At 41.5% G+C, this 27,301-nt stretch overlaps 1 protein-coding gene across 1 annotated transcript; it reads left to right on the top strand.

The window, feature by feature from the left end:
* Nucleotides 1-2,290: 2,290 nt before the first annotated feature.
* On the top strand, nucleotides 2,291-24,646 carry LOC308285821 (vesicle-associated membrane protein-associated protein A-like). The gene is made up of 6 exons (XM_080726711.1): nucleotides 2,291-2,476; nucleotides 15,541-15,693; nucleotides 17,525-17,628; nucleotides 18,847-18,930; nucleotides 22,858-23,046; nucleotides 23,584-24,646. Exons 1-6 carry the CDS (start codon nucleotides 2,419-2,421, stop codon nucleotides 23,740-23,742), a joined length of 747 nt encoding a protein of 248 aa, XP_080582837.1. The 5' UTR covers nucleotides 2,291-2,418; the 3' UTR covers nucleotides 23,743-24,646.
* Nucleotides 24,647-27,301: the final 2,655 nt, after the last annotated feature.

The following is a 27,301-nucleotide window of genomic DNA, read 5'->3' on the forward strand; positions in this document are numbered from 1 at the left end:
GCGCCAGGAGGACACTTATCTATAATCTGTGCATACATTTTTAGACTGTCGTTGTTCTTTTTGGCTTGACATCTATACTGTATTCTATTGCTATACACCGTCTTGCTATTTCAGTGGACAGTGACTACAGGATCTCCTCTGATGAGGAAGGCCTGCCTGCTATGTACCTGCCTGCCCCTCCACATCCTCCTCCTCCTCGGTGACTGAGAGTTCTCTCAACCTGAAGATAAGTTGGACATCCGGGTGAATAGAAACCACCACGTTTACTTTGTCCCCTCCTGCCTCCCCAGTAACGAGTAATGAAAATATATTAAGCTCAGTCAGACAGAAATTCTGTAAAACAAGAGGCTGTAGATAACTCAGACAGAAACTGTCAGAAAGCTAAAAACAGGTATACTCACATCGAACACAACTTTTAGGATCTGGTATGTGTATTAGAATATCATTTGTTATTCATTGTATTCAACTGTAGGCCTAACTCAACATTTAATCACAAGATTGTATCCTTGTTTTTGTTTCTTTATTTTAATGTTATCAAGGAGAGAGCTTACCAACGTAGACAAACACCAGCAATCCCTATACTTGTAATTTCTCACTCTTCCCGAAAACATTATGTGAATTATGATAATGATAGTTGTGTCCTGTGTTATTCCTGTTGGGGGTGGGGCAGGTATTGATTTATGCTGTCAATGGCACAAATAAATAGGAGAGTGTTCCACTGGGGGCCTTGTTTTGGTGCATAGCAGTGGATTAATCTCTCAAACATCTCACAAAGGGGGAGGTCTGCACGAAGATGGACTTAACCGTGGCCAACACTGTCAAAGGTCTTTAAGAGAGTGCAGCGGAATACTAATTGGAGATTAGTCTCAGTTAAACAGAGTGTAAATACAGTGGACCAAAACCTCAGGATCAACTTTCCCAGCAAGTTCCTCCTTTTCTGCTTTCAGAGTCACACATCCACCATCACCAATACCTCAATGAGTGTGTAATCTAATCTCCAGGGCCGCAATGGAAATCATTCATGTGACTTTATTGCAATATCCTGATTGATTAGCTATTATTGTCTATAATATGTATATCGGCGTATTGTATTTTAATGTAGGCACCAAATAAAATCAACCAAATCAATAATCCCAGTTATAATGGCACCCCATTTGGGAAACACAGGCCTAAATTAGGGTGCAGATCGATGACTGATCCCTGGCCTGCAGCAAACATTGGTTAGTTTAGTTTTTAAATTTGTTTTGTATGTTGTTATTAGAATAGACACTGACACGTATGTAGTATTCTACTGTATTATGTTGAGCACTGCCATTGTTGTCCCATTGTGAAGCAATTGACTTGAGGCATATTGGTTTAAAATGCAAAGTTTGACACAAACATACACAGGGGCGTCACACCAAATTCTGGGCCCCGGATACAAGGATTCACAAGGATTCACCCCCATGAATGTTAACTATTGAAAAATAGCAGATATACAAGCTCACAGCACGGCACCGAGTGCCGCGCTGCGAGCTTGTAGATCTGCTATTTTTGAAAAATCGTGAAAATGTGTGCAAGAAACCTATGTCGAGGACCCCCAAGATGATATGTATTTGGCCACGGACCCCGATCTCAAAATATTTAGTTCCAGGGACCCCCAGAAGCAAAATCTGAGTTAGAAATGTTCGCTTAAAAAATACATAATATTCAAAGATTTTCACACATTTTCACAACTTTTCAAAAATAGCAGATCTACAAGCTCGCAGCGTGGCACTCGGTGCCGCGCTGTGCGCTTGTATATCTGCTATTTTTCAATAGATAAAGTTATTAGGGCCCCTCCACCTTGGGCCCCAGTAACTCAGTCCCACTTTCCTACCCCTTGTGACGCCCCTGAACATACATACAAAGATGATTTTCAAGGGATTTTGATACATTTGAAAACTTGTGACATGGAACAGTCTGCATAATGAGTACTTACTTTAAGTACATGAATTTCCCCCTTGGGATAATAAAGGTATCTATCTACATTTTGATACCAATAACAGTAGGCTACTTTTACTAAATTAAATGTAGAATTCAGTACTTCTACTTGTAACAGTGAACCACTGATGCTATGAGAGTGCTTAGCTGTGTGCAGTGAGTGTACTGTGCACTGTCACTGTGGTGCATGCATGTTCCTGTTATACTGTGAACTAATCACATCAATCGGTTAGCCACGCGGGGACGCGCAACAGCCAGGGCCGCGCGCACTCGCGCGTTCCAATATTTGTAGCCACATGCGCGTTCTGGACGCCCAGTCAGCGTTTGACTCAGTAGTGGCAGCAGAGGGAAGAAGCAGGGATCCAGGATCTCCACTTGTCAGTGTGTGTGGTGTGTGCGTGTGTGTGAGACTCCCTCATATTGCTATCAAGTGCACCCTCCCCACACACAGCTAAAATGTCCAAGTTGGAACAGATCCTAATCCTTGACCCCCCCGTCGACCTCAGATTTAAAGGTAGGTGAACGTCATTTATATCCGTACGTTGCTCTTGTCTTGCTGCTGCTGGTTTGCTGTTTTTTTTTAGCCTGAATGCGGGAGGAATGATTTCACACTCCCTCTTCCGACGACTTTTTTCCTTCTCCCCCTCTCCACCACCCCCCCGTTGCTAGTTAGCTTTAGCTGGGCTAGTTTGCTAATAGCCTTCAAACCGCCATTTTAACGTAGCTAGCCCGGGTTTTAGCGACGACTCGAGGCCGCGTCCGAGTCCTCGTGCTGCCGTGGCGTGGAGGAGCCGGCGGCGTGGCGGCCCCAGCCCGCCCCGCCTGTCATTCATTGTGCTCTACAGACACAGACGTTAGTTAGCCGGACGGACAGGCGCCAGGGCGGCTGTCAGCAGTGCTGGAGAAAGCACTCGCATGTTTTACTTGGGTAAAAGTATCAGTATTGCAACGTAGAAGTACAAAATATTGGTATCAATGTACATAAAAGTACAAAAGTAAAACGTACCCATTATACAGAATGTCCCATTTCAAAATGTGAAGTGTATACACATATTTTGACATTATAAATGTAAAAGTATTGGAAATTAGTACAAATACCTCAAAAGTGTACTTATAGGTACACTATTTAGGTAAATGTACTTTACACCACTGCAAAAATGACGTGTTTTCGACTTAAATGACGTGGTTGTTCCACCTGTGTGAAGATTTAAAAGGGTGTACGCGGCCGACGTCGACAGCAGCACCCTAAAAAGTTGTACCCTAATAACCCCATAGTGGCGCGGTGTCAACCTGCCGACAAGAGCTGAGCAACAAGCTATCAACACGTCACGTAAAGTCCTGTTATAAATGAAGCTGTGAGGGAAACGTTTAATAAAGTCCAGTGGTGGTGTGTCAGTGAGCTAGCTGCGACTCAACGTTGGCTAGGCTAGCTGTGCTAGTGGGCTAGATAGTAAAAGTTGACATGTCCTCAACAACACTGTCAGAGAACAAGCATCAATAACAGTGCTTTTTTAGGTCTTGCTGTGATACTTGAAGGGGGACTGCTACCACATCATAATAATAATAGTATAATTGGACAAAAAGCACGTGTAACTAAGAACTCTGTTCTTATTATGACATAACCTCATTTGCTAGTAGTGCCCATTACGAGTGTTTATTATGGCGTTGCCTGGCATTTAAGCTGACGTAGTAAAACTTGTGATTTGTCCACTTTGTGTTGATGCCATTATTTTTGCTTGTCTGGCAGTGGATGTGATTATACACAGATGGCAATATTATTGAGGCAATGTAGAAGAGTATTTATGCCAGTGATGCTAATAATATTTTGATTATGATTGTTTACAAGTAGTATGTATAATACAATTTGTCCCAATGGCAAGTCTCACCTCTTGGGTTTAGCTGTAGTTTTGTACAACCAAGAACTTCAGGTCATTTCATGTGACTGTTCACCACATGTAGCTTTGAAATCTATAATTGGCCATATCAACAGTGCACCAGAAGTGCTCTGTCATATAAACCGGTTATAGCGACCTCCCAATTCCCCTTTGATTTGGTGGTTATGCTCAAATTTGCTGATCAGTCACACGGTTTACATTCTCACCTGATCAGATTAAAAATGTTACCCCGTACTTCACCTTGGAATAATAGTCACAAACAAGACATTTTAATTCAATTCAATTGCATATGACATGTTGTCAACACTGACATCGATATGATTCTACATAAGGTGACTTCACTCAAGTCCTCTGCACAAGACGGAGAAAGAAAACCCAACTTCAACATAATGGTGACTTTGAGATGCAAATCAAAATGCAAAACCCTTGCAAATACATGGACATGCATTTTATTTTTTTAGCAGGTTAAGTAGCAAAACCTGCTTTATGCTACAGTACTACTAATATACCACTCGTGTCCCTATGCAATTTGAGTAACCCTGAATTTTAAGCTCCCCTGGCTTAGGTCTGAATGCAATATGTTATGCAAGAACCCGGGTTTTGACACAAGCATATAATTCACCACTGTTCGGGTGCATACTGCAAATCTGATGCAAGCCCACTGTGTTGCCACTGATGACTGAATGTTGGAAGGACTGTAATTGAGGAGAAACACTGGAGTAAAAGGGCAGAGCTCATTTCTGTAAAGCTATACCAATACTAAGCAACATGAGGAGGCAGTGGAGGATGGCTGCAGCTCCTTAACTGTCACAGAGACGGTGCTAAATCTGGCCGCGTTGAATCCTGGACCTGCTGTTTTAGAGACTCTGCTGGGATTCCTCCTGCAAGCGAGAGGGGGCAGCCCTCCTTTTCTCGGTTGATATTTTTAGAATGGGACTGGCCTGGGGGACCCTAACTCTGCAGCATACATGCAAGGAGATGAGGGAGACCGTGGTTAATAATGCTGCTTGAGCAAAAGTAGGACCTCAGAGTTATGAAACGAATGCAGGCTAGATTGGTGGGTGTGAGCATGCACATTTTCTGTGCACTGTACTGCTTTTCATGGTTTTGCATTGCGTTAGAAACTCCCCTGGTGTATGTATGCCGAGTGTCTGAAGTGTTATGAATGTCTTAATAATTGAGTTGCAATCCCTTTTACACAAGTATCTCCTCATGCCACTTGGCTGGTACGTTACGTTTCATTTTAAAGCTATACTGTGTAAGTTGCTCAACTTGTGGTCAGTAGCTCTATAGCAAACCTCGGTCGCGTCCGCGTCTTTCGGCCGTTTTTCGGTTCTCACACCCCCGCGTCTGCCTCCACCTCGCCGAGATCTATCTTTTGAGGGGTCCCTGGTTGCTGTGCGTTCAGCCATTCCGGAGATACACTCCTTCACCCATGCTTACCGTGCACCCGAGTATAGAAACACACGGGAGACTACAAATATGGCCGCCCTAGCGACCCCACTCCAAGATGCGCTGTGATTGGCCGGCAGTGTATAACCCTCGCTGTGATTGGCCGGTAGTGTGATGACGCAATTTTGCCGCGAAATTCTCCCCCCCTCACGGCTCATAGAAAACATATAAAGAGAAGGCTTTAGAAGCTGAAAATAACGGAGTGGGGGTTCTAAAACTTTAGCGATTTAACAGTTAGGACAATTTTAAGATTTGTTTTATAAAAAAAGTTACATGGTATAACTTTAAAGGACAAATGTTTGAATATTTGTTAATCTTAATACGACGCCTCAGGGCAACAAGTGACATCGCCCTTTAGGGCAAGATCGTGCCATGTCTTGGCCATCTGGCCAGTGATGTATATTGGACAAGTTACCCATAATATGGAGACTTCTGATACCCATCCATGTACTGTATATGGAGATATACTGTGAGAGCCCAAACATGCTTACTCAGTTATTCGTTATGTGAAAGTTCTATGACATCTGACATGACATCATACCCTTTTATGCCCATATATGGAGATCCCTGTCCTTAGAACCAGCCACACAGATATGGGCTGTCTTGGCCATATATGGATTCTGTTAGTGTGGTATGTGCCGATGTGGCCTCCATATATGGGCATTCCCATATGAAGTCCTGTTAGATGGGCTTATATTGATGACATCAGGGAACTCCATATATGGGCATAAAAGGGATTCTGTTAGTATGACATCACAGTGAAGTCAGAGCGGCAAACCCATAGACCGTAAAAATGTGTACACAGATACGGACAAGCTGTGACGGTTCTGATTGTAAACTGCGACCTACGGTCACAATCAGATCATTGTGATTACTTGTTCATGTATATTTATTTATTTTTTGTTTCAAACTAATTTGATGACTGTGTGAATGGGATCCTAATTACGTAGAATTAACAGAATTTTACAAGTGTTAAAAAACATTCTGATGTGGTATTTCAGGTTTAGTGGAATTCCTTTGCCACACACCACCAGTGTTGTAAGTGCTGTAACATTCCATTCACCACCATAGCTGTACATTTTGCCCGTAGCTGGGTGTGACCACTCCAATCTGGTCATGCATTGCTTCTTATCTCTGGGTAATGGGTGTGAAGAAAGGCCTAGCTTTTAGAGGCAATCTGAACACCAGGGCTCCTGTCCTGTCCACATGCAGAGAATTATAGAAATTCATTTTGACCATTTCTGTACCTCATTCTGGAAGAAAAGGTTCTGTGGGTATCATGACGTAAGAGTAAAGGCCCATTCCCACTGGGCCAGATAACAGATATCTGGAGATATTTCTCCAGATATTTTTCCATTCAAAGTGGATGGTAGATGCAGATAAAAAAAATATATGCCACAGATATTTGCCACAGATACTTTTATCTGTGGCAAAACATTTTTTTATCTGTATCTACCATCCACTTTGCATGGAGAAATATCTGGAGAAATATCTCCAGATATCTGTTATCTGGCCCAGTGGGAATGGGCCTTAATCAAGAGAAATTTGGTCTTAAGTTCATCACCATGCTTGCTCTTCAGTAACACTGTATTCCTATGTGTTAGTAATGTTCTACAGGTGTAAAATGGAGTAAAAAAAAAAAGCATGTCTAAAAATCTGGCGTTAAATATTTCAAGTATGTTGTAACACTGGAACACCCACGCAACAGATGGACAGCCAAGTGCAAATATTTAGAAAGCTGAATAAATTGAACACTGTTATTTTCCCATTGCATATCTATCTATAAATGCGACAAATCTCTGCGTGTGTGTATGTAATCCGCGTATCTCGAGAACCGTTCGTCCCACCGGCTTCAGATTCGGCACGCGCGTTCCACGCCGCGACGCGGAGTGCAGTGCTGGGCCTCGGCCCGACCCGATGTGCGGTTTTCCCGAACCGGCGCGAAACGTTCGGAATCTCCTTACGTGGAGCTGATTGTTGACATCAGGCTGTTCCTGAGGAAATCGGCACAATCGCTGACTCATTGTGACATCACTTCATAAAAGGCTCTGACATCACGTACGCCACATGAGTCAACAAAAAATCTCTGTGAATGTGTATGTATGTATGTGAATCTCGAGAACCGTTCTTCCCACCGGCACGCGCGTTCTCCAGATATGGGCATAAAATGAATCCCCGAATGGGGAGCTGATGTCTGACATCAGAGTTTTCCGCAACCGGTACTGTGTGTGCAGAGATCTCCATATATGGGCATAAGGGGACAAAGGCAAACAGATGGTCAAAACGGGTCCTATGACAACAGGTATATTGGGGTTTGCGTTAAAGGGTGGGGCATTCATGGGGTCCGCTCCAAAAAAGAAAATAAAAGAGACAAAGACAAACATAAGACAAGCAACAAAGCGTGGGACTGGGAGGATGACTTGAATGATGCAGATTTAAGCAGGCTGTGTATTCTGCTTAAAGAAGAAACAAACAAAAAGCGACAGAGATCTCATATATGGGCATAAAATGGACGCAGATAAACAGATATCTCCATATACGGGCATAAAGGGACACAGACAGACAGATACAGAGATCTCCATATATGGTCATAAAATGGACGCAAATAGACAGATATCTCCATATATGGGCATATGGGCATAAAATGGACCCAGAACTATATCTGCAGTGATCTCCATATATGGACATAAAATGGACACAGGCAAACAGATGGTCAAAACGGGTCCTATGACAACAGGTATAATGGGGTTTGCATTAAAGGGCGGGGCATTCATTCCCTATTTACATCGTTCCCGAGTTGGCCGGGCGGCCCATTTTCTAGTATTCATAATGACACAACATGCATATGGTGAGGCCCATGCATGCATGGCAGTGTTGTGGCCGTGGCGTTTAGCCTTTGCACCGATGCAGGTCGTCCATGAGCGACCTGCATTTGGCTCTGTATGCCGCTGGTTGGCCGGCATATTTAATGAGAACTAGAGATGCAGGCCTGATATTTTTTAAGACCCATCTGTTGCATCTGATATTAACATTTTCAGTGATGTCATTACGTGCGCATCCCGCATCAAAAACTCATTCAAGTCACCCAGGGACTCATTCATGTCATGGTCCTGGGGTCCCGGGGATGCGCCTCCATTGGAGTCCATGTTAAAATAATTTACTTCTTCTACTTAAGGTGCTTTATTAGTTTAGATAGTTTAATTCGTTTTTGAATGTATTGTGTAAGATAAACACTGTAAAGATTTATTATCAGTTACACCTGGAACAGCTAAAAACTATTTTCACTAGTGGTTCTCAAAGTGGGGTCCTGGGTCCTTGAGGGAGTTCCAGGGGGTCCCCAGATAAATGATAGTTAGGAACCAAATAGAACTTTATGGGTCTGTAACTCGGTGAACAAATGGAACCAAATGGACCTGTTCCATTTGTACTCTAGTATTTTAACATTTAATATAAATTGGGGTCCCAGTGATATAAATATAATTAAATGGGTGTCTGTAGCCTAGTGTATTTAGAAATCCTAGTTCTAAGTTCAAACATTAGCCAAATTGTAAAATAAATATAAGAAATAGGCAAACATTTTGAAAATAGCCGATCTACAAGCTCACAGTGCTCGAAAACATTGTATTGAGGACTCATAAAACCTTTCTGGGACCCATTTGAATGACCACCTGTGGGTCCCGGGACCCATTACATTGAAAACCTAGTAACATCACTGCATTTTTGTATTTAATGTACAGAACAGATAGACCTCCCACATGCTAAATGTTTCTCTGAAATTATTATTCATCCCCTGAACATATGGGCATTTATTTATCATTTAAGCACTGTATTTGTTGGAATATTCTTGGTGTGTAGATTAGAACTTACTGGTTTGGCAGCCATCGCTTTCGAGTACAACATTCAACAGGTTAACAGGTTGTGCTAGCTTTAGTTTCAGTTTGTCAGAAGCAAGTTGCTAGTTGAAGGCCTACTACTACTGTACTTGGAGTATTGGCATATAAATTAAATATACATATCTTAAAACAGTGTCACATTGAACAGAAATGCAAGAACAGAATGGGCCACATCAAGCACGGTATGCATACCAGACTTGTAGGCCTAAGGCAGGGGTGGGCAACTTTGATGATAGAGAGGGCCACTACATTTTCACTCACTCACTCCAGAGGGCCACAATGCATATACATAGCAAGAATAGACGATCTACAAGCTCAAAACGTGTCGCAGTGCGACACATTTTGAGCTTGTAGATATGCTATTTTTGAATTGGAACTTTTTTTATTTTCTATTTGTTAAAATTTCAAATGCATTTATATGTTCTTATATTAACTTTATGAACTTAAATATAAATACATTGGACATAAAAAATACAATAACATTTTAATACTAGTCATTAAGCTACTAATATAGACTGAAGTAATTAAAGCTGGTCATTTTTTCATGTTTGGAATTGTAACAGCTGAAATCAATAATATATCAGCCGCATTAAGTGAAGGTGGGGGCTGCATGTGGCCCCCGGGCCGCCAGTTGCCCATGTATGGCCTAAGGCAACACAAATCACATCAAACTGTTGTGATTTGTTGTGACTGAGTGTTTCAAAACTGAAACACTAATGCATTGAAGCCAGGTGGTGCGCTGAACAGATGGACGATACACCTGATTGAGTGGTAGGCTAGGCTGTTCCACAGCTACCTCTGTGTACTGATTACAAAGGCACAGTCACCTTACGCTTTGAGACTGTGGCCTAGGGCAGTGTTTTGGCATCATTACCCCCTTTCCCTGATTTCTTAATCCAAATACCCCCTTTACCCAACTGGTGTAGGTGACTACAACATTTTGCTTAGAAAACTGCAAGAGCAAATCATAGCTAGCCTAGCATATCCCTATATTTCAACTTGTTTTTTTTTTCTCTCCATAAATGAATGCCCTAGGAGCCCTACTTCGTTGTATGACAGTGTCGAGTAAAAGTAGGAAAAATAGCCAATCTACGCATTGCAATGTGTTGCAATAGAAAATCAGAAATAGTGAAAATAGCCAACCTACAATCTCACAATGCAAGTGAAAGTGGTTAATTGTGTGTGGGTTTTATAAATGCGTAACCAATGAGTATTAACAATACCATTTGCATAAATGATTTCAATGGATGGATCTATTGGAATAGAGGACATTATGTTTTCAATTTCCTGAAAAGTAACAGTTTTGGCCATGCCAGGTTTCTACCCGACAGCAACTATTATTAATAAGGCTGGAACTTTAACTGATTAATTGCGATTAATTAATTACAGAAAATTAACGCGATTAAAAAGAATTTCGCATTTTAATTGCATTTAGTTTTTGCACCACAGAACCTTCAGTTTCGGGCATACCGATCATAGCGATGCACCAACAAAGAAGAGACAACAAACGCAAAGGGAGAAGTAGCCGATCAGAGCGCTTTGCTTGGCCCAGTGGATGCGAAGTTTAGATTTAAAAAACTTGTTGATTCACTCGTACAACATAATGTGTTTTACTTGAAAAATAAAATGCTTCTCAGGTCAAATATCGATGTGCGATTAATGAATCACAGAGCTTGTAATTAATTAGATAAAAATTGTAATCGCATCCCAGCCCTAATTATTAATGAATGATAATGAAAGAGTTGCAATCATTGTCACTGAGCATTATTATATTTATTGTGGCAATAAAATGTTGGGCCGGGAGTGGCTCAGGAGGTAGAGTGGCCGTCTTGGAATCGTAAGGTTTCTGGTCTGTCGGGGTTTAAATGTGCCATTTGTGTGAAATGCATTGTAAAGGGCATTGGAGAAAGGTGCAATATAAAAGCAGTCCATTTGGTGAATCCAGATTTGATGTGGATATGTTCTAAATAAAACAGCATAAGGGCAAATAAGTATTGATTATGATATAATTTTCTATTCAATAGCAATAGGGCATGTCAAGTTTTTGATTTAATTTCAGTTAACACAAGTGATGCTGCGATCTTGATATTTCAGTTTCGATCCGATATATGATATGGCAGCATCGAAAAACCGATTTGATACCGTTACCGATCCGATACAGCACATACGTATTTGGTCTTTCTATGCTGTGTCTGATATCTGGGTTGCGCATGCACATGGGCCTACCCGCCACCAGACCTCCCGGAAACTTCTGATTGTGTGCTCTTTTGGTCATGTTATACTGACCAGAGGTGTAACCACCGCATGGAATGTCTTTATTGCAAGATATGCACTTGGCTGTTTGGTCTGTTGTCTTTTCTAACACATAATACTCCCACAGGCTACATTATTTTCTGAAATTATTATTCATCCCCTGGACTCGTACTGCTGTGCTGTGCTACTCCGTCCGCAGGATTCAACAAGCAGCAACAGTGCTGGAGCGGACTGCTGGAATAGAGTGCTTGTATCGGAGTGTTTGATCGGTCATTTTAGCTGAAATTCGTTCTGATCTCCGTTTTCTGGGCAATATCGCTCCCATATCCGATCTATAGACGGTAAAATAAATGTTAACATTTTCAGTCTCATGTACCCCCTTGGACACTGCCCAAATGTGTGAAAACGGTCTTGGGGGAAGAGTGATGCGAAGTAGATCAGTGATAAAGAATCGGTCTAAATGACTAAAACCCTATTATTTTGTTGACTGTGGTCCTCTAGGACAGGTATCTATACTAGGTCTGCTACTTTTTCCCCTCTACACTGACCAGATCTCTTCGACACAAATGGACCATCTCTACAAAACGGTGTGAACTTGTAGATCTGCCATTTCCATCAAATGTTCACCAGAATAAGGACAGTAGGAAAACAGACGATATGCAAGCTCAAAATGTGACTTTGCGCAGCGTTGTGAACTTGTAGATTGGCTATTTTCAGCCTTTTCAACTACTTAAACATATATTTTTTTTAAATTCTTGGAATTTCTTAGATTATTTAAATGTATGTATCAAATTATTTCAAAAAAATCAGTTTTTATTTCATGAAAAAAAAAATGTATTTAGGAAACCAAAAAATTAAGGGATATTTACTCTCAACCCATACAAATGTGTCCGCGACCCACAAATGGGTCCCGAGACTCATAACCCACTGTTTGGGAACCAGTGCTGGAGTGGGTGTTCCAGTGTTCCAACATGGTCAAAAACAGACTGCAGGATGTGCTAGTCAGTGGTTTATTTTTATTTTTAGGACGGTATGAAGCCAGGCTTTTGTATTTTGTGAGCACTGGAGGGGATGCTGCCACTGATATCAAGTAACACTTCTACTGCAGTGATGGCTTGTAAAATGGCCTTTTAGTTATTTAAATGGGTGATAAACTAAATTCAAAAGAAGGCACTGGGAGTCTGAGTCTTGAGGACAAATCATCTGTGATTGATTTATTGAACTGTTTATGAAGTCCAGACTGAATCCATGATAAACTTGGCCAGCTGGATGGTGATGGTAATACTTCTCCACCCTGAATACTTTAATATTATTAGATATTTGAATAGTATTATATGAATGTTTCTCCAGAATCCCTCTAAATAGATGCATAAAGGCATCTTCTCATGTCAAGTTTTTGTTTGTAGTTGCTCAGGCAGCATCATGCCAATCAGACAATGGATTCAGGGGATGGAGATGGTCTCTGGGTTATGGTTTAACTGGCAGTGACGTTTCCTTGACTTCCTTCGTAAATCATTTTTGTAGAATCGAATGGATTTTCAAGTAACTGTAAGCTGGCTTTAATGCTGATCCGTCTTGCATTCAGTCCTGTGTTTAACCCTGTCAAACATAACTCCTCACAGATAATGCAAGTGGGACAGAAAATCTGATTTCACAATCCAATGTACTCACTATAGGCATCTATCATGGGACAGCAGCAGGGGAGTGGCAGGTAGAATATTGACCATGGCTATAGTGATAACTTTGCACCAATACCCCTGTCTATACACCAACATAACATTACAAGGTTGTTATGATTTGTCATACTATGTAGTTGCACTATGTACATAAGCACAGGTCTACACAGCGCTCCCACAGTAATTGTGTTTAATTTGTGATTAAGTTTGAGGTAGGGGCTGGGGATGGACACATTGGACACTGGACAGCCTTCTTGCCTTGGTGGTCATGTTGTGTTTTTGACAAAACATGGATCCATCAAAGCTGGACCATGCTGACTGTAGTTAACAGACTAATTTGAAGCAAACTGTCACAAGAACAGATTAAATCATGACGGCGAGGCTGTGCCTGTGACTAGCCAAGGAGCTCTCTGTTTACTTGGTGAATTTAAACTAATTGAAGTTGAGTTACGGCCTGATAGCATTATTTAACTAAAATAAACAAAGTTTAGAACTGCTTTTCTGAGCCAGGTACGAAATGACTGTAGTGCAGATGTACACTATCCAGTTGTCAAAGTTTGGAGCACAACTTGGAATATTACATTTCCTTTTTCTCTTTTGGTGTACTTAAGATACAAAATATATCCTTACTTTAAAAAGAATGTATCCCACGATTTTGTAACCCATTTTCACCCAGTGCCAATTGCCTATGTAATCCTGGGCTCTGCTCTCCCTATGCCGCGCCTGGGGAGACAACGGACAAACCTCATGCTTCCTTCAATGCATGGGTAGTCCAAGTTGTTTCTTTTCACCTGACGGGGGATTTCCCTGGGATGGACTGTAGCGGATTGCCCTTTAAGTTTTCAGTTTTTGGGGTGCCAGTCGGCTTTTCATCCGACAATTTTTCAATAGTAGTGTACACTTAAAGTTTGCAGCAACCCTCCACATGGATTACATGCGATCAGTACCATGAACCGATAAAATGTATCTTTTACAAAATACCACACACCTAAATGTACCAATGACCTTGTATGCACAGCAACAAATCACATAGAATGGACCAAACACAGTAATAATAAAGCAGTTCAAAAGACAACACTCAGAGTCTTTGTTTCAACAAGAAAAAACACCTTTCGCAGGATTTATTAAACAAAAAATAGTTCAGTTCAGTTTGCTTTCACGCAGTTCAGTTTGTTCTCATTCAACTCCGTTTGTTTCCAAAATAAAGAATTCACCAAAGGACCAACAAAGAAAATAAAGAAATGGGACTGTGGGTAGCCTCCGCTCCAAACGCTCCAAACGATCCTGATGATGATGACGCTCCGCTAACCACCTCGCCGACGCGGACTTTACTCGCGGTCAACTAAGGCACGGACGTACTTTTTATCTCCCCGTAGTGAGGAAGGATCGACCTGTAGAGTGTAGGCTGTATAACAGACGGACACCGCCGCTTCTGTCATTGTTCGCGAGACACAGAGCACCAGAGCGGTGAGTGATTTCCTCATTTCAATCTGACGCGCGTTGCAGCGCTGCGGAGATGAAAGGGAGGCGATTGGCTGAATGGAGTTGTGAATGGGAGTAACGTTTTGTGAATGAAGTGACGGGAGAATTGCGTTGCGTTAGGGGCGGACCGTCACAGGACGTAGCATGTGGAAGGAACACGTTATTCCAACCAGTTCCTTTCCCCTCCATCAGGCGCCCCGGCTGGCCAGGGGGAGGCATTATTGAGACCAGGATTACTGCATGTTTTTGTGAGGGTATCAACCCTAGGAGACATAAGGCGAACATGCAAACTCCACACAGAAAGGCCCTATCGCCAACCCCACCTAGTGTGTGGGCGCTGATGACGCGGAGGGAGGAACACGCCCCCAGCACCCACAACGTCCCCCGGCGGGAATTGAACCCAGGACCTTTCTAGCTGTATATCCTTGACCTCCACAATATTCTGTATTGTGAATTTAGGAAGGCTTCCTTCATTTTCTCCAGACCTCTGCACCTGCAGCTAAACCAAGACAAAGGACAAACAAGGGCGCAGCAGTTTTCTCTTAAGTTCAGTTTTGTGAATTTAGGAAATTTAATGGAAATGAGTTTTTCTGTTTAATATTAACCAATTTAGACCAGAGGTCTAAAGGTATAACAACATATACCGTAGGTTACAACAGGTCTAAATGGGATAATGGGCCTACACATTTTCAAAAGTCTTTGGAGGAGGATTAAAGAAAGACATTTGCTGAACTACGGTATGCCGTTATTCAAATCAGTGTTTTTGTAGCAGTGGTAGCTAGTAAACTTCCTGAATATCGTGACACACTGCCACCAAATAAACAAAAAGAAAGGGAACCCCCTCCACACACACAGACACACACACATCATACACACAAGGCTTTGTTGACTACGGTTGTTAATTAGCTTTTCTCCCTCTCTCTCTAGGTCCATTTACAGATGTAGTCACCACCAACCTTAAACTGAAGAACCCCTCTGAAAAAAGAGTATGTTTCAAAGTCAAGACAACTGCGCCACGCCGGTACTGTGTACGACCAAACAGCGGCGTCATCGAGCCTGGAGCCACCGTCACAATCTCTGGTGAGTTGGGTCTACGCATAAGGCTTGTAGTGAAGCTTGAGCTTTAGCTACGTCATTGTTAAATTAAGATATTTAATTGATCTCATCCAGTAACAATGTGTAAGGTTTGATTGATTTGAATACTTAACAGTTTGCAAAAAGGCACGGTGGCACAGATTTTATTTAAAAAGAATGCTAAAAGGATGACCCAGATAAGCCCTCAGGTCTTGTTTCCATTAAGGTCCTGTGTATTCATACCATAGACAAACCCATAGAACCACAGAAAAACCCATAGAACCACAGACAAAAACAGAGATACGTGGACAAGATGTGCCGGTTTTCATAGAATACTTGTCAGCTTCGGTCGAAATTTCAAGCAAAGAGTGCAGCCAGGAACCACAAGTCTTAATGTAGGATAATAGAGATCTGTTATCCTACAATGTAAGAGAGAAGTATGACAAATGAGCAGAGATGTCAAGATATGGACTTATGACAATATATACAGTGTATATATACAGAGGAGTGGGTGATTCAGGTCATATTGATATTTGTTGAAGAGTTGAGTTTTCATCATACAGCACAAGTTATCTTTCTTTGGACTGCGCCCCGGCCAGTGTAGTAACTGGATGGGGAGCGCACTACAAATCCTGAACCTATGTAACCCATCATCGTGGGAAATATACATGGCATGATGATGCATGATTAGGCAGTTCTTGGATTTACATGGGTAAAGCTGATCATTTCCTTGTCTTAAAGCGATCATCGCTCCCGATCTTTCCGAATAACGAATTTATGCCGCACCGTAAGTTGAAAAGAAGTAGAGCCTTTCAGTTGAAAAAGTTGCATTTTTCTTTGTTCCGCGTTCCGGTGTCACGTTGACCCTGACCTGATGTCTTTTGCAATGCAGTACAAATATAAATCAGATTACATACAGTAAACATGATTGAATTAGTCAAGTCAAGGACTGCAAGTTCTGGGTGGATGCTGGCCTATTATGGATGCTAATTCTGTACATCTGCCCTATCTGGCACACACTGACTACCTGCTACAGCACAAACACTGCATGCCGTCTCAGCTAGGGGTGCAACGTTCAGTTTGTACCTCTGTTTTTGGGGCACGGTTTCAGTTCGGTTCAGGTACCGTTTGGAAACCGTTCTGGTGTGTTTTCATTATTTTCAAGGGGAAAAACAAACCTGAGGTCACTGACTTCACCGTGTGAGTTGAAGGGACTGTCAAAAACACCACTGTATGGCAATAGAACTCTTGGTTGTTTTAATCTCTATAGGATTACAAATTGTATACCAACACCGTGTTGGAAATGACTAAACATTTGAACGGCAACAAGCTTCTGCCACGGAAAGAAGAATAGTCAGACAGACTATTGTAAATTGTTCATAAATCACATTGTGGAGAAATCATAATGGAGGCATTAAAATGTTAGTTTTGACAGTTCAGTGAGTTTATTTAACGAGGATCTGGAACTATATTATATTATAGTGGAAGATGAACGATCATATGTTAAAATAAAGTTACCGGCTACCTTTTGATGTTGCTTAAATTAACTAGATGCATGAAGATGTAGCTCAAGAATAGTATCGTAAGGATCCTGACTTCCTGAGTCTTGCTAGTATTGTCTAGCAATTTTTTTAAGAAGACTGGCCATTACATTTTAAGTCTAGTTTTTATGTAATTTTGTAAAGTAAAACCAGCATAACCGCAACGTGGATTCAGAAATCAGGGAAAGGTTACTGATGCTAAAATAGTTTTGAGAACCACTGGTGTAAATCAGTCAGTAAAAATGGACATGGTACTCCACTCAATATTAACATTTTATAATATTTTCTCTTCACAGTAATGCTACAGCCCTTTGACTACGACCCCAATGAGAAAAGCAAACATAAATTTATGGTGCAAACCATTTTTGCCCCGCCAAACGTTTCTGACATGGATGGATTGGTAAGGTCCTTATAAACCTACTATGATTTAAGTCGATGCACGCACGCACGCACACATACTATATTTTGTCAGCATATTGGTTACTTATCGACCTGTAATGCTTTTTAACAAAGCTTTGCTGCTAAGAAATGCTCTTGTATACTGCTTTCTCATTTACCAAATAACCTCTGCCTCATTAAGGTAAATGGATTTCATAATTGCCAATGTTTTGAGTTGCCTGTCAGACCCAGGTTTTCCTTTTTTTTTCCTGCTTTGGTATGAGATGGTGTGACAGTGTTTGTCCACCAGAGGTCAGCACACACCCAGTCTGACACACACATGCCTCTTAGGTCTCTGGTCATAAGCCTTGGGGCTAAAGGAGTGCAAATGAGGAAGTGGTGCACTGTACATTGATAATTTTGACAGCAAATATTTTTGTAGTTTTAGTCATAGTCTTTTGAATAAAATACAAATTAGTTTGAGTAATATTTTAGCATTTTAGTTTAGTTTTAGATTAGAGTTGATTTAGTTGTCTGAATGTATTTTGGTGGGCCTTGATGGTGCCGTAACATCCGATTCACACCTGCATGCATGCATGCCGAAAATAGCTGATCTACAAGCTCAACACGTCAAGACGGGCTGTGAGCTTGTAGATCGGCTGTTTTCTGAGCGTGACACTCGCACAGAACCAAGCATAAAATGACATGTTTCAGTTCTGCTGGGTCTCTTCTCTTCAGTAGTCCCTCCCTTGGATTTTAGTCTAGTTTTTATTTGATGAAATTGTCAACATATAGTTTTAGTCATCTCATCATATCTTAATTTTTTCGCCATAGTTTTAGTCAACGAAATATTCACTGGTGGTGTCTAAGAAACCAGACAGACTTACTGAAACTGATAATCTACTCCAGGAGACATTAGTTATCCTGTGTTACACAACCGTTCTGATAGACAGTATATATTGGTGAATGTACTGTAGGAGCCTTTATGCATAAAACAATCCAGTGGTCTGTCTAAAAAAAGAACGACTGGTTCGTATGTACCGTCATGCTTTTTTTTTTCTTTTTTAAAGAGCATTTTAATTTTATGCAGCCTGACTCCCAAGAGGTTCATGTTTTTTTTATCGTGCTTTGAATGAAGACAAGTGGTGCATGTGTGTGCATGCACATGTGTGCATGGATGAGATCCAGCTGTTAACAGTTCAGTGTGATGAATAACACTCCCATTTTTCATGTCCGCCAGTGGAAAGATGCAAAACCCGATGATCTCATGGATTCCAAGCTGAGATGTGTCTTTGAGCAGCCTCCTGAAAACGACGTGAAAGTGGTAAGAAGCGTCTGGAGCGAGTTTGAAATTGATCCCGTATCTAATTACAAAAAAAAAAAAGAAAATGGACCAAAAAACAACACAAAAATGGCCTTGCCGTTCTCTTAAAATTAACAGATTATGGATGCACCTGATTCCTAAATGGATCTGGTGTGTAATGGCTACATGATTTAGTTATTGACCATTTACAAAAAGTCCCTAGTAATAGCTCATGTACACAGGTTTAAACATTTGATGTATGTATGCAAACGTACATGCTTTTAATCCTTGTGAACTGAGTATCGTGGATCTCATACAGACTGTGTAAACGTTCACTTCATCTCAGCGACTTTGATTCAGGGACAATTTCACAGCTAAATGGAAACAGAACACGGTGTTGATGTACATGTACAGGGTCAGCAGAACCTCACATCAATCACAAAGGAGGACAAGTACATTATAGAGACGGTAAACTTGTACCCTGCAAAAAATGTAAGTTTTAATTGAACATTTTTTACGTTTTCCAAAGTCACACCTATAGGATATTACCATCAATATTTTAGAAACCTTTAATGATTCATTTAAAAAGGACAGTGGGCTGCTCTCCAGGGGCAGCAGTGCCAGTGCAGACACGGGCAGAGAACTAGGATAGAAATTCAGGCTTTACTTACAGCTGTCACAATTATGACATTTTATATGACAATTAATTGTCACACAAATAATTGCGATTTGAAGTTGCACATGGCAGATATGACACATAACCTAAATATACAAAGAAATTACATATTTGAAAACTTAACACTTAAAAAAGAACATTGATAATGAAAATGGCCGATCTACAAGCTCGCGACGTGTCGCGAAGCGCTGTGAGCTTGTAGATCTGCTATTTTCAATATTTTGGAAAATATATTCACTTTTTTTCAACATGGAAACGATTATGATGATTATGACAATAATTGCGCTTATGTCAAATAATTGCGATTTTGTAATAATTGTAGCTTTACTTCCAGCCACAACGGCTCACCTTCAACAACCCTTTAGTTTAACCCATTTTAGAACGGGTACACATTTTGTGTATCATTATTTTATGCTTTAACTATTGAAAAATAGCAGATATACAAGCTCACAGCGCAGCACCGAGTGCTGCGCTGCGAGCTTGTAGATCTGCTATGTTTGAAAAAATCGTGAAAATTAGAATTTTGACCCAATTCTATAAGTAAGCAATTTACCCCGAGTGAGAGGACATTATGCTCTCATAATGTCCGCAGTGATGGTGTTATCGGACGAGGCGCAGCCGAGTCCGATAACACCATCACTCAGGACATTATGAGAGCATAATGTCCGACCCCGAGTGGTAAATAGCTTTTCTACCACTTTTTCCCGTATACATGAAAGAAAACACATAGTTGTAACTTGCAAGGATCTTAAGTTACAATCATTATTGCCTATAAAACTTCCGCGAGACAGCAGATAGTTCCACAAACAACATCTTCTACTCACCAACAGATGGCGCCAACTCCATACTAATCCATGCGTGTAGCTTACAGCTAAGCTAACGTCAGTTAGAAGTACCGTTCCGGCCGTAAATAGAGGCTGTTCGCTTCCAGAAAGGCATAGGTTCAGAGAAAAGGGGCTTTAAAGTTGGCGGATTGCATTGGATCCAAATAAATCGGCGACTATAGCATGCACGTTAGTAAACATAGGACCGTTGCCACCGTCATTTGTTGGTTGGGGGAAAGGACCTCCTGAAGTCCCCGGATGTACACTGAGGCGCATTGATCTCGGACACACAACTTTGCGGCAGTTGTCCTCTGATAACCTCCGGAATTTAGCCAATCAGAATCCAGTATTTGAACACGTGACTCGAAAAAGTGGTAGAAGAGTCTATTGAATCCTTCTAAGCGTTTTTTTCTATCTATCTATGTCAGCAATCTGGCCAGCCATCGTCAAAGAAAAGGTCCTTTTCACTTAACTGGAGCTCAGTTAGTCTGTTCTTGAGAGACTACTATGTCAGTGGTTCTCAAAACTTTTCATGTGAAGGACCCCCAAAATGATATGTATTTGGTCACGGACCCCCATCTCAAAATATCTAGTTCCAGGGACCAGCCAGAAGCAAAATTTGAGTTACAAATGTTTGCTTTAAAAATACATATATTCAAAGATTTGCACACATTTTCACGACTTTTTCAAAAATAGCAGATCTACAAGCTCGCAGCGCGGCACTTGGTGCCGCGCTGTGAGCCTGTATATCTGCTATTTTTCACTGGTTAAAGCATTCAAATGGGTTAAGGGTTCAGAGCAGGGTCTCAGCTCTGAGGTCAAACACAGGGAGCCTCCAAGACGTTGTTGTTGTAATCATAGATATAAAAAGCTAATCATAGATATAAAAAGCTAGATACCTCTTCTGCTGCTGGAGTTCATTGGAGCGACACGTAAAACAGGATGGGTGGAAGTGCCGAAGGCATGCCGACACTCAATGTGACTACTGGCCAATCACAGCACATGTTTTCCGGGACTTCAATTAGCCAGTAGCTATGCCCCTCCGCTAAAAGCTTTTGTCCAATGCTAGCTTAGCAACCGGCAGCTTGCCAAGGCTGTTGCCAAGGCAAACCTTGGCAAGCAGTAAGTTATTCTAAGCTAGCATTGGACAAAAGCTTTTTTCTTTTTTTTAAAGATTTGTTTTTTTGGGGGGATTTTTATGCCTTTATTTGATAGGATAGTAGACTGACAGGAAATGGGGAGAGAGATGGGGAATGACATGCGGCAAAGGTCGTCCGGATCAGGAATCGAACCGGCGATGCCAGCAGGCATCATAGCCTAGTATGTGGTATGCGCCTTGACCACTAGGCCAGCGGGCGCCCCGACAAAAGCTTTTTGGGAGGGGCATAGCTACTGGCTAATTCAATTCAAAGGAACTTTATTGGCATGAGGAAACAAACGTTTACATTGCCAAAGCTAGTGCACCCTGGAGAAAGTCGGAGTCCTGCCTCTGATTGGCCCACCGAACGTCCCCTTCTGTGACGCACGCGAAAGCGTCCTTCAGAATTCCATGAAGCTTGCCTTAAAAATTGCCCATCCTTTTTTACGAGCGCCCCAGAGCCGAAGGATGGCGTCTACCTTTTTGTCTATGGTCGTCAGGGATGAAGATCGAAAGGTCACGTCAGCTGACACTGTATGCTAACGGGATAGCAGGTGATGAGCAGGATAGGCTCAGGTTGGTGGTGTTAAGTTGTTGAGGTATTTGTCACCGTTTATTTGCTATCTGCATTTAGCCATCCTAACTATATACTATTAAAGTATATAATATATCTGTATGTAATTGAAGTGGGTGTATTGCAGAATGCACGGTTTACTGGAGGTGCAGTGACAAGTGGAGAAGTAGTCGTCTTGCTCAAGGGTGCCTCGCTGTCCATGACCTTGTAGTACACATGCTGTATATTACTGGCCACAACAGCGCGAGTGGTATTGTGAAGTGTTTATACTGTATGTCTGTGGACAGATTTTGTCACTGCGATACAGTTGTAACCACATAAGAGTCAGTCAGTTCAGAATATAATTAAGGCAGAGTTCTCAGTGACCGTAGTGTCGATTTAAAGACACGTAATGTCTATTTGACCAGTACCTCCACAAAAACAAATGTTTTGGGTATAACTCCCATACTGCCACCCTCAACATATCCATGCCATCATGTTTGTCTGTTCTCCAAAACTAAGCCACATCAAACAAGACTCTCGGAGGCACTGATTTCCTCCCCGGTCCCTTTGATGTGGCTGCTGTGTGCCTCCAAGCCCTGGACGAGTCTCCCTGTCTCTGGCACAGACTCCCGTCTGGAGGCTAACCTCCCTACTTAGTCCGGGGCATGCTGGATTTCACTTCAGTGGTCTCTCTTTCTTTCTTTCTCTCTCTGTCTGTGTCTCTCTCTTTGTGCATGCCTCGTGCAATGTGCAGAATCAAGAGAATGACGTGGATGCGACCAAAGCAGCCCCTGTGATGAACTCCGCTAAGGGCGACATACCCGCTGCAGCCAAGCCTGCCAGTGCCTCCCTGGACAACTCTGAGATGAAGAAAGTGTTGGAGGAGTGCAAGAGGCTGCAGTCTGAGATGAGCAAAATGTCTGAAGAGAACCGGCAACTTAAGGTTGGATTTAAAGACGAGTGATGAGAAATATTTAATTTGTATAGTGGGTGTGTCCATCTTGGAACCCATTGTCTAATGCAGGGGTTCTCAAACCCCCCCCCCCCCCCCCCCCCCCAACTCCACTTTGGGTCGGGACCCATAGTTTGAGAACTGCTGGTATAATGCCTTTCTTTTTTTTTCCTTTTTTTTACAGACAATTTGTCTCTGGGTGGAAATGGGTGATTTTTGGGGGCTAAAACCAGAGACTAATCGCCTGCAAAAACAAACAAATGCATAAAGATTAGCCAATGGGTTCCGAGATTAGTTTTCAGGTTACTTGAGGCAAAGCATTAAATTGAAATGAAACTTTTTATCTGGTTGCTTTTGATTTGATACATTTATTTTGAGCAGAAACACTTACAGTACAATAAACAAAGTAAATAATCACATAAATATAGAATGCAGAGAGAACTGTGTAGAAGATGATTGTAAACAATCATTTTCACTATTAGCCCCTGGCTGGGATTGTTTTTAATTTCTCCTGTTAACCCTTCCCAGGACGACGGACTTAGAATCAGAAAGGCTGCCCGCTCGGACCATGTGACATCAAACTCCACCGTCCTCGGCCGAGAAACCAGCACCACCTCGCTGCCCTCCCTCCTTGTCGTCATAGCTGCCATCTTCATCGGATTCTTCCTAGGGAAGTTCATCTTGTAAACTGGGGAGACGGTGTGCGACGTGCCAGCACGGTTCTCTCACCAACCTCGCCCTGGCCCCCGGAATATGGAGAGAAAAAATATTAAATTGAAAAAATTAAAAAGAAATTAAACAACCAACCAACCAGGCCTGGATGAAATCAAAGTCTTTCTGTTGACTTTGCCATATCATTGGTAGTGCGGCCTACAGTGAAAACACGTCTGTCTGTCTGTACAGCATCATGTCGAGGGTGTCGCCTTTTTACAATCTTCCTCACACACGGTTAGTACACACACACACACACAGAGCCAAGAAAGAAAGGAAAAAATAAAACAATGTGATTGCTCCTTTATTGTTTTATTTTTGATGGCTGGATGTACAGGTGGTAATGTGGATGTGGTGGGGTAATCAATCAATCAATCAACAGTTGAGATGCTCGTAGAGTTGACGACAGGCAAGAAGCAGTCGAAAAAAATCATCCTCTCTCTCTCTCTCTGTTTTAATAGAAATTGAATGGAATGTTAGGTGTCTTGTAAATGTTGTTTTAAAAAGATCCTTTTAAGAAAAAAGGAAATGACTTCCATCAAAAAAACACCTGGCTTGCTACCTGTTGCTGGATTGCCTCTGAAGTTGACTTAATTTTGTTCAGTTTGTAATTTCTACTGTTTTCTCTTGGGGAATGTTTTGAGTCCAGCTCGGGATTTCGGTGCCTCCTTCCTTGTACATTTTCTGTCCTTTTCCTGTCCCTTACAACACCAATGCAGACTTTATATTATTATTATTAATTTTATTGTTCTTTTGTTTCTCGATACCAATATATTCCTTCTGAGGCAAAATAATGTTGACTGAATTAAGGTCTCATTCTTACCATCCTGTTCCATGGTATTAAAGCATTGAAGAAATAAAAATGAGAAAAATGTTGTTTTGATAACTGTCTGACTGTGTGTGTCCCTCCCCTGAGCCGTACACCATCAGGCATTGATGGCACATTCAGACATAATATTTTGACGAAGTTGAATGAGCGTATTTAATTCATGAACCATTATCAGTCATGACTGAGGCACGGGTGCACTTCCTGGTGTGTTATGTGGCTTCCTCCTGTTGGAACCACAACGTGTGATGTTCAGCGGCGGTTATAATGTCAACAATGCTGATAAAGAGATCTTGGTACAAGCGTTAAGACATGACGACTACACACGAGTTGGTAGTGCGGCTGTTAAGGTGTCTATAAAATGTGGCTTTTGAGTCATGGAAGGGTGAGACTGAGATGGTTTACTGTTGGCCTACTTAGGGTTTCTTCTCAAAGAACCTTTAACACCAATAGTAAAGGATTGAGATTTTTTTTTCGTTCAATTATATTAGTGTTAAATCACAGAAAGTTGTCTCAAGACACTTTAAATGTAGAGCACAGCAAGTAACGTTGTCTCAAGACACTTTAAATGTAGAGCACAGCAAGTTGTCTCAAGACACTTTAAATGTAGAGCACAGCAAGTTTTCTCAAGACACTTTAAATGTAGAGCACAGAAAGTTGTCTCAAGACACTTTAAATGTAGAGCACAGCAAGTTGTCTCAAGACACTTTAATTGTAGAGCACAGCAAGTTGTCTTATTACACTTTAATTGTAGAGCACAGCAAGTTGTCTCAATACACTTTAAATGTAGAGCACAGCAAGTTGTCTCAAGACACTTTAAATGTAGAGCACAGCAAGTTGTCTCAAGACACTTTAAATGTAGAGCACAGCAAGTTGTCTCAATACACTTTAAATGTAGAGCACAGCAAGTTGTCTCAAGACACTTTAAATGTAGAGCACAGCAAGTTGTCTCAAGACACTTTAAATGTAGAGCACAGCAAGTTGTCTCAAGACACTTTAAATGTAGAGCACAGCAAGTTGTCTCAAGACACTTTAAATGTAGAGCACAGCAAGTTGTCTCAAGACACTTTAAATGTAGAGCACAGCAAGTTGTCTCAAGACACTTTAAATGTAGAGCACAGCAAGTTGTCTCAAGACACTTTAAATGTAGAGCACAGCAAGTTGTCTCAAGACACTTTAAATGTAGAGCACAGCAAGTTGTCTCAAGACACTTTAAATGTAGAGCAGAGACCCAACATTGTCCCACCCTGAGCAAATCATTTTGTGACTGCGTCAACGGAAAACCCCTTTAACAGGAAGAAATGTCAGTCCGACCCAGGCTCTAGGATGGGCAACCCTCTAGCCTCAAATAACTAGGGGCGTAAGTAAGTGGGAGAATATCCATGATGGGTACACTACAGCAAAGAGTGTTAATTTAACTTGCATTAACGCTCAGGATTTTACTGTGTAGATTTGCATGCTGTAGTGTAGTCTTTGGTCACTATCTATCAATTATCACAGGTCTCCTGTCATTCATCAAACTCAGTTTTGTCCTGATCCCAGGCCAAGCCGTTGACTCCATCAGCCAAACCGAAGTGAAAGCTCACCCTTTGTGGCTTGTTCTAATGTTGTCTGGTTTAGTACCCATGGTGCAGTTCTGTGTGAGAGACTAGTTAAGTTAGACCACTACCATAAGACACCTGGACATTGGTCCTTTGTTTTCATAGTTTTCTGCTATGCTACTTGTAGTAGAGATTGCCCCTGCCTTCAAAACTGTGTGTTGCTCTCTGTATCCCTTACAGAAGAAATAACAGCAGACTAGGGCTGGTTGTATCGGGTGGGCCATCCTCGTCGAATGACTGCACCTCATCCTCTTCTGTGTGCTAGGTTTCTGACTTCCTCCAGGTGGGCTGTAAAGATACAACTCACTGGTGACCTGAAAAGCAATAAAGCATCATTTTCAGCATGGCTCTGGGGGACTTATATGTTTAGTGCTCTTTCAGGGGTGGCCACCAGATACATGAGTTGTTTACTCTTTGCAGTGATGGAGAAGTACTCAAGTAAAAGAATCACTACGCTATAGTAGAAATAGTCCATTACAATACAATTTAGGTATTTCAAATTTACTTGAGTAAAAGTACAACAGTCAAAGTAGCCTACTCATGCAGATGGTACAATTTCACACGTTTTCAAATATATAAAATGTATAAAAATCCTTTGAAAATAGGAGATCTACAAGCTGAGTTTGTCTATTTGCTATTTTCAAATTGCTAAAGTATGTACAGTATATAGGTCTGCATTAGTTTTGTAGTAAACAAAGTCTACAAAGTAACTTGACTAAATTATAGGGGGGAAAAAAGTAAAATATTTGGCTTTGAGATGTAGTGGAGTAGAAGTAAAATGATAGAAAATTGGAAGTACTCCATTAAAGTAAAAAACAGTACCTCAGAATTGTGTTCCAGTAGCCTACAGTACTTGAGTACAATCCGTACGGTGTTGGAAGGAACCCTATGTCAGTGATTGCTGCGGTTTAGAGGGGTCAGCTTTGAGGTCTTCTTGTGAAGTTGTACTAGCCAAACTACAAGTTCCGTTGCGAGGCGTTGTGAGTTGTAGTTAGGCTATTTTCACAATATCCATCTGTGGAACCGAGTCAAACTAAATTAACACCTCAACTTCCACAATTCCAAGTGCTTGTCAGGGTGAGGGGTCTCCAGTTCAATATGATTCAGG

Source organism: Nannobrachium achirus (assembly GCF_963921795.1).
Source record: "Nannobrachium achirus genome assembly, chromosome: 5".
Classification (NCBI taxonomy): Eukaryota; Metazoa; Chordata; class Actinopteri; order Myctophiformes; family Myctophidae; genus Nannobrachium; species Nannobrachium achirus.

Coding starts and splice junctions, on each gene's coding strand:
- LOC308285821 (XM_080726711.1), top strand. CDS start 2,419: ATGTCCAAGTTGGAACAGATCCTAATCCTTGACCCCCCCGTCGACCTC. Junction 15,694..17,524: donor AGCCACCGTCACAATCTCTG/GTGAGTTGGGTC, acceptor TTCTCTTCACAG/TAATGCTACAGCCCTTTGAC. Junction 23,047..23,583: donor AAGAGAACCGGCAACTTAAG/GTTGGATTTAAA, acceptor AACCCTTCCCAG/GACGACGGACTTAGAATCAG.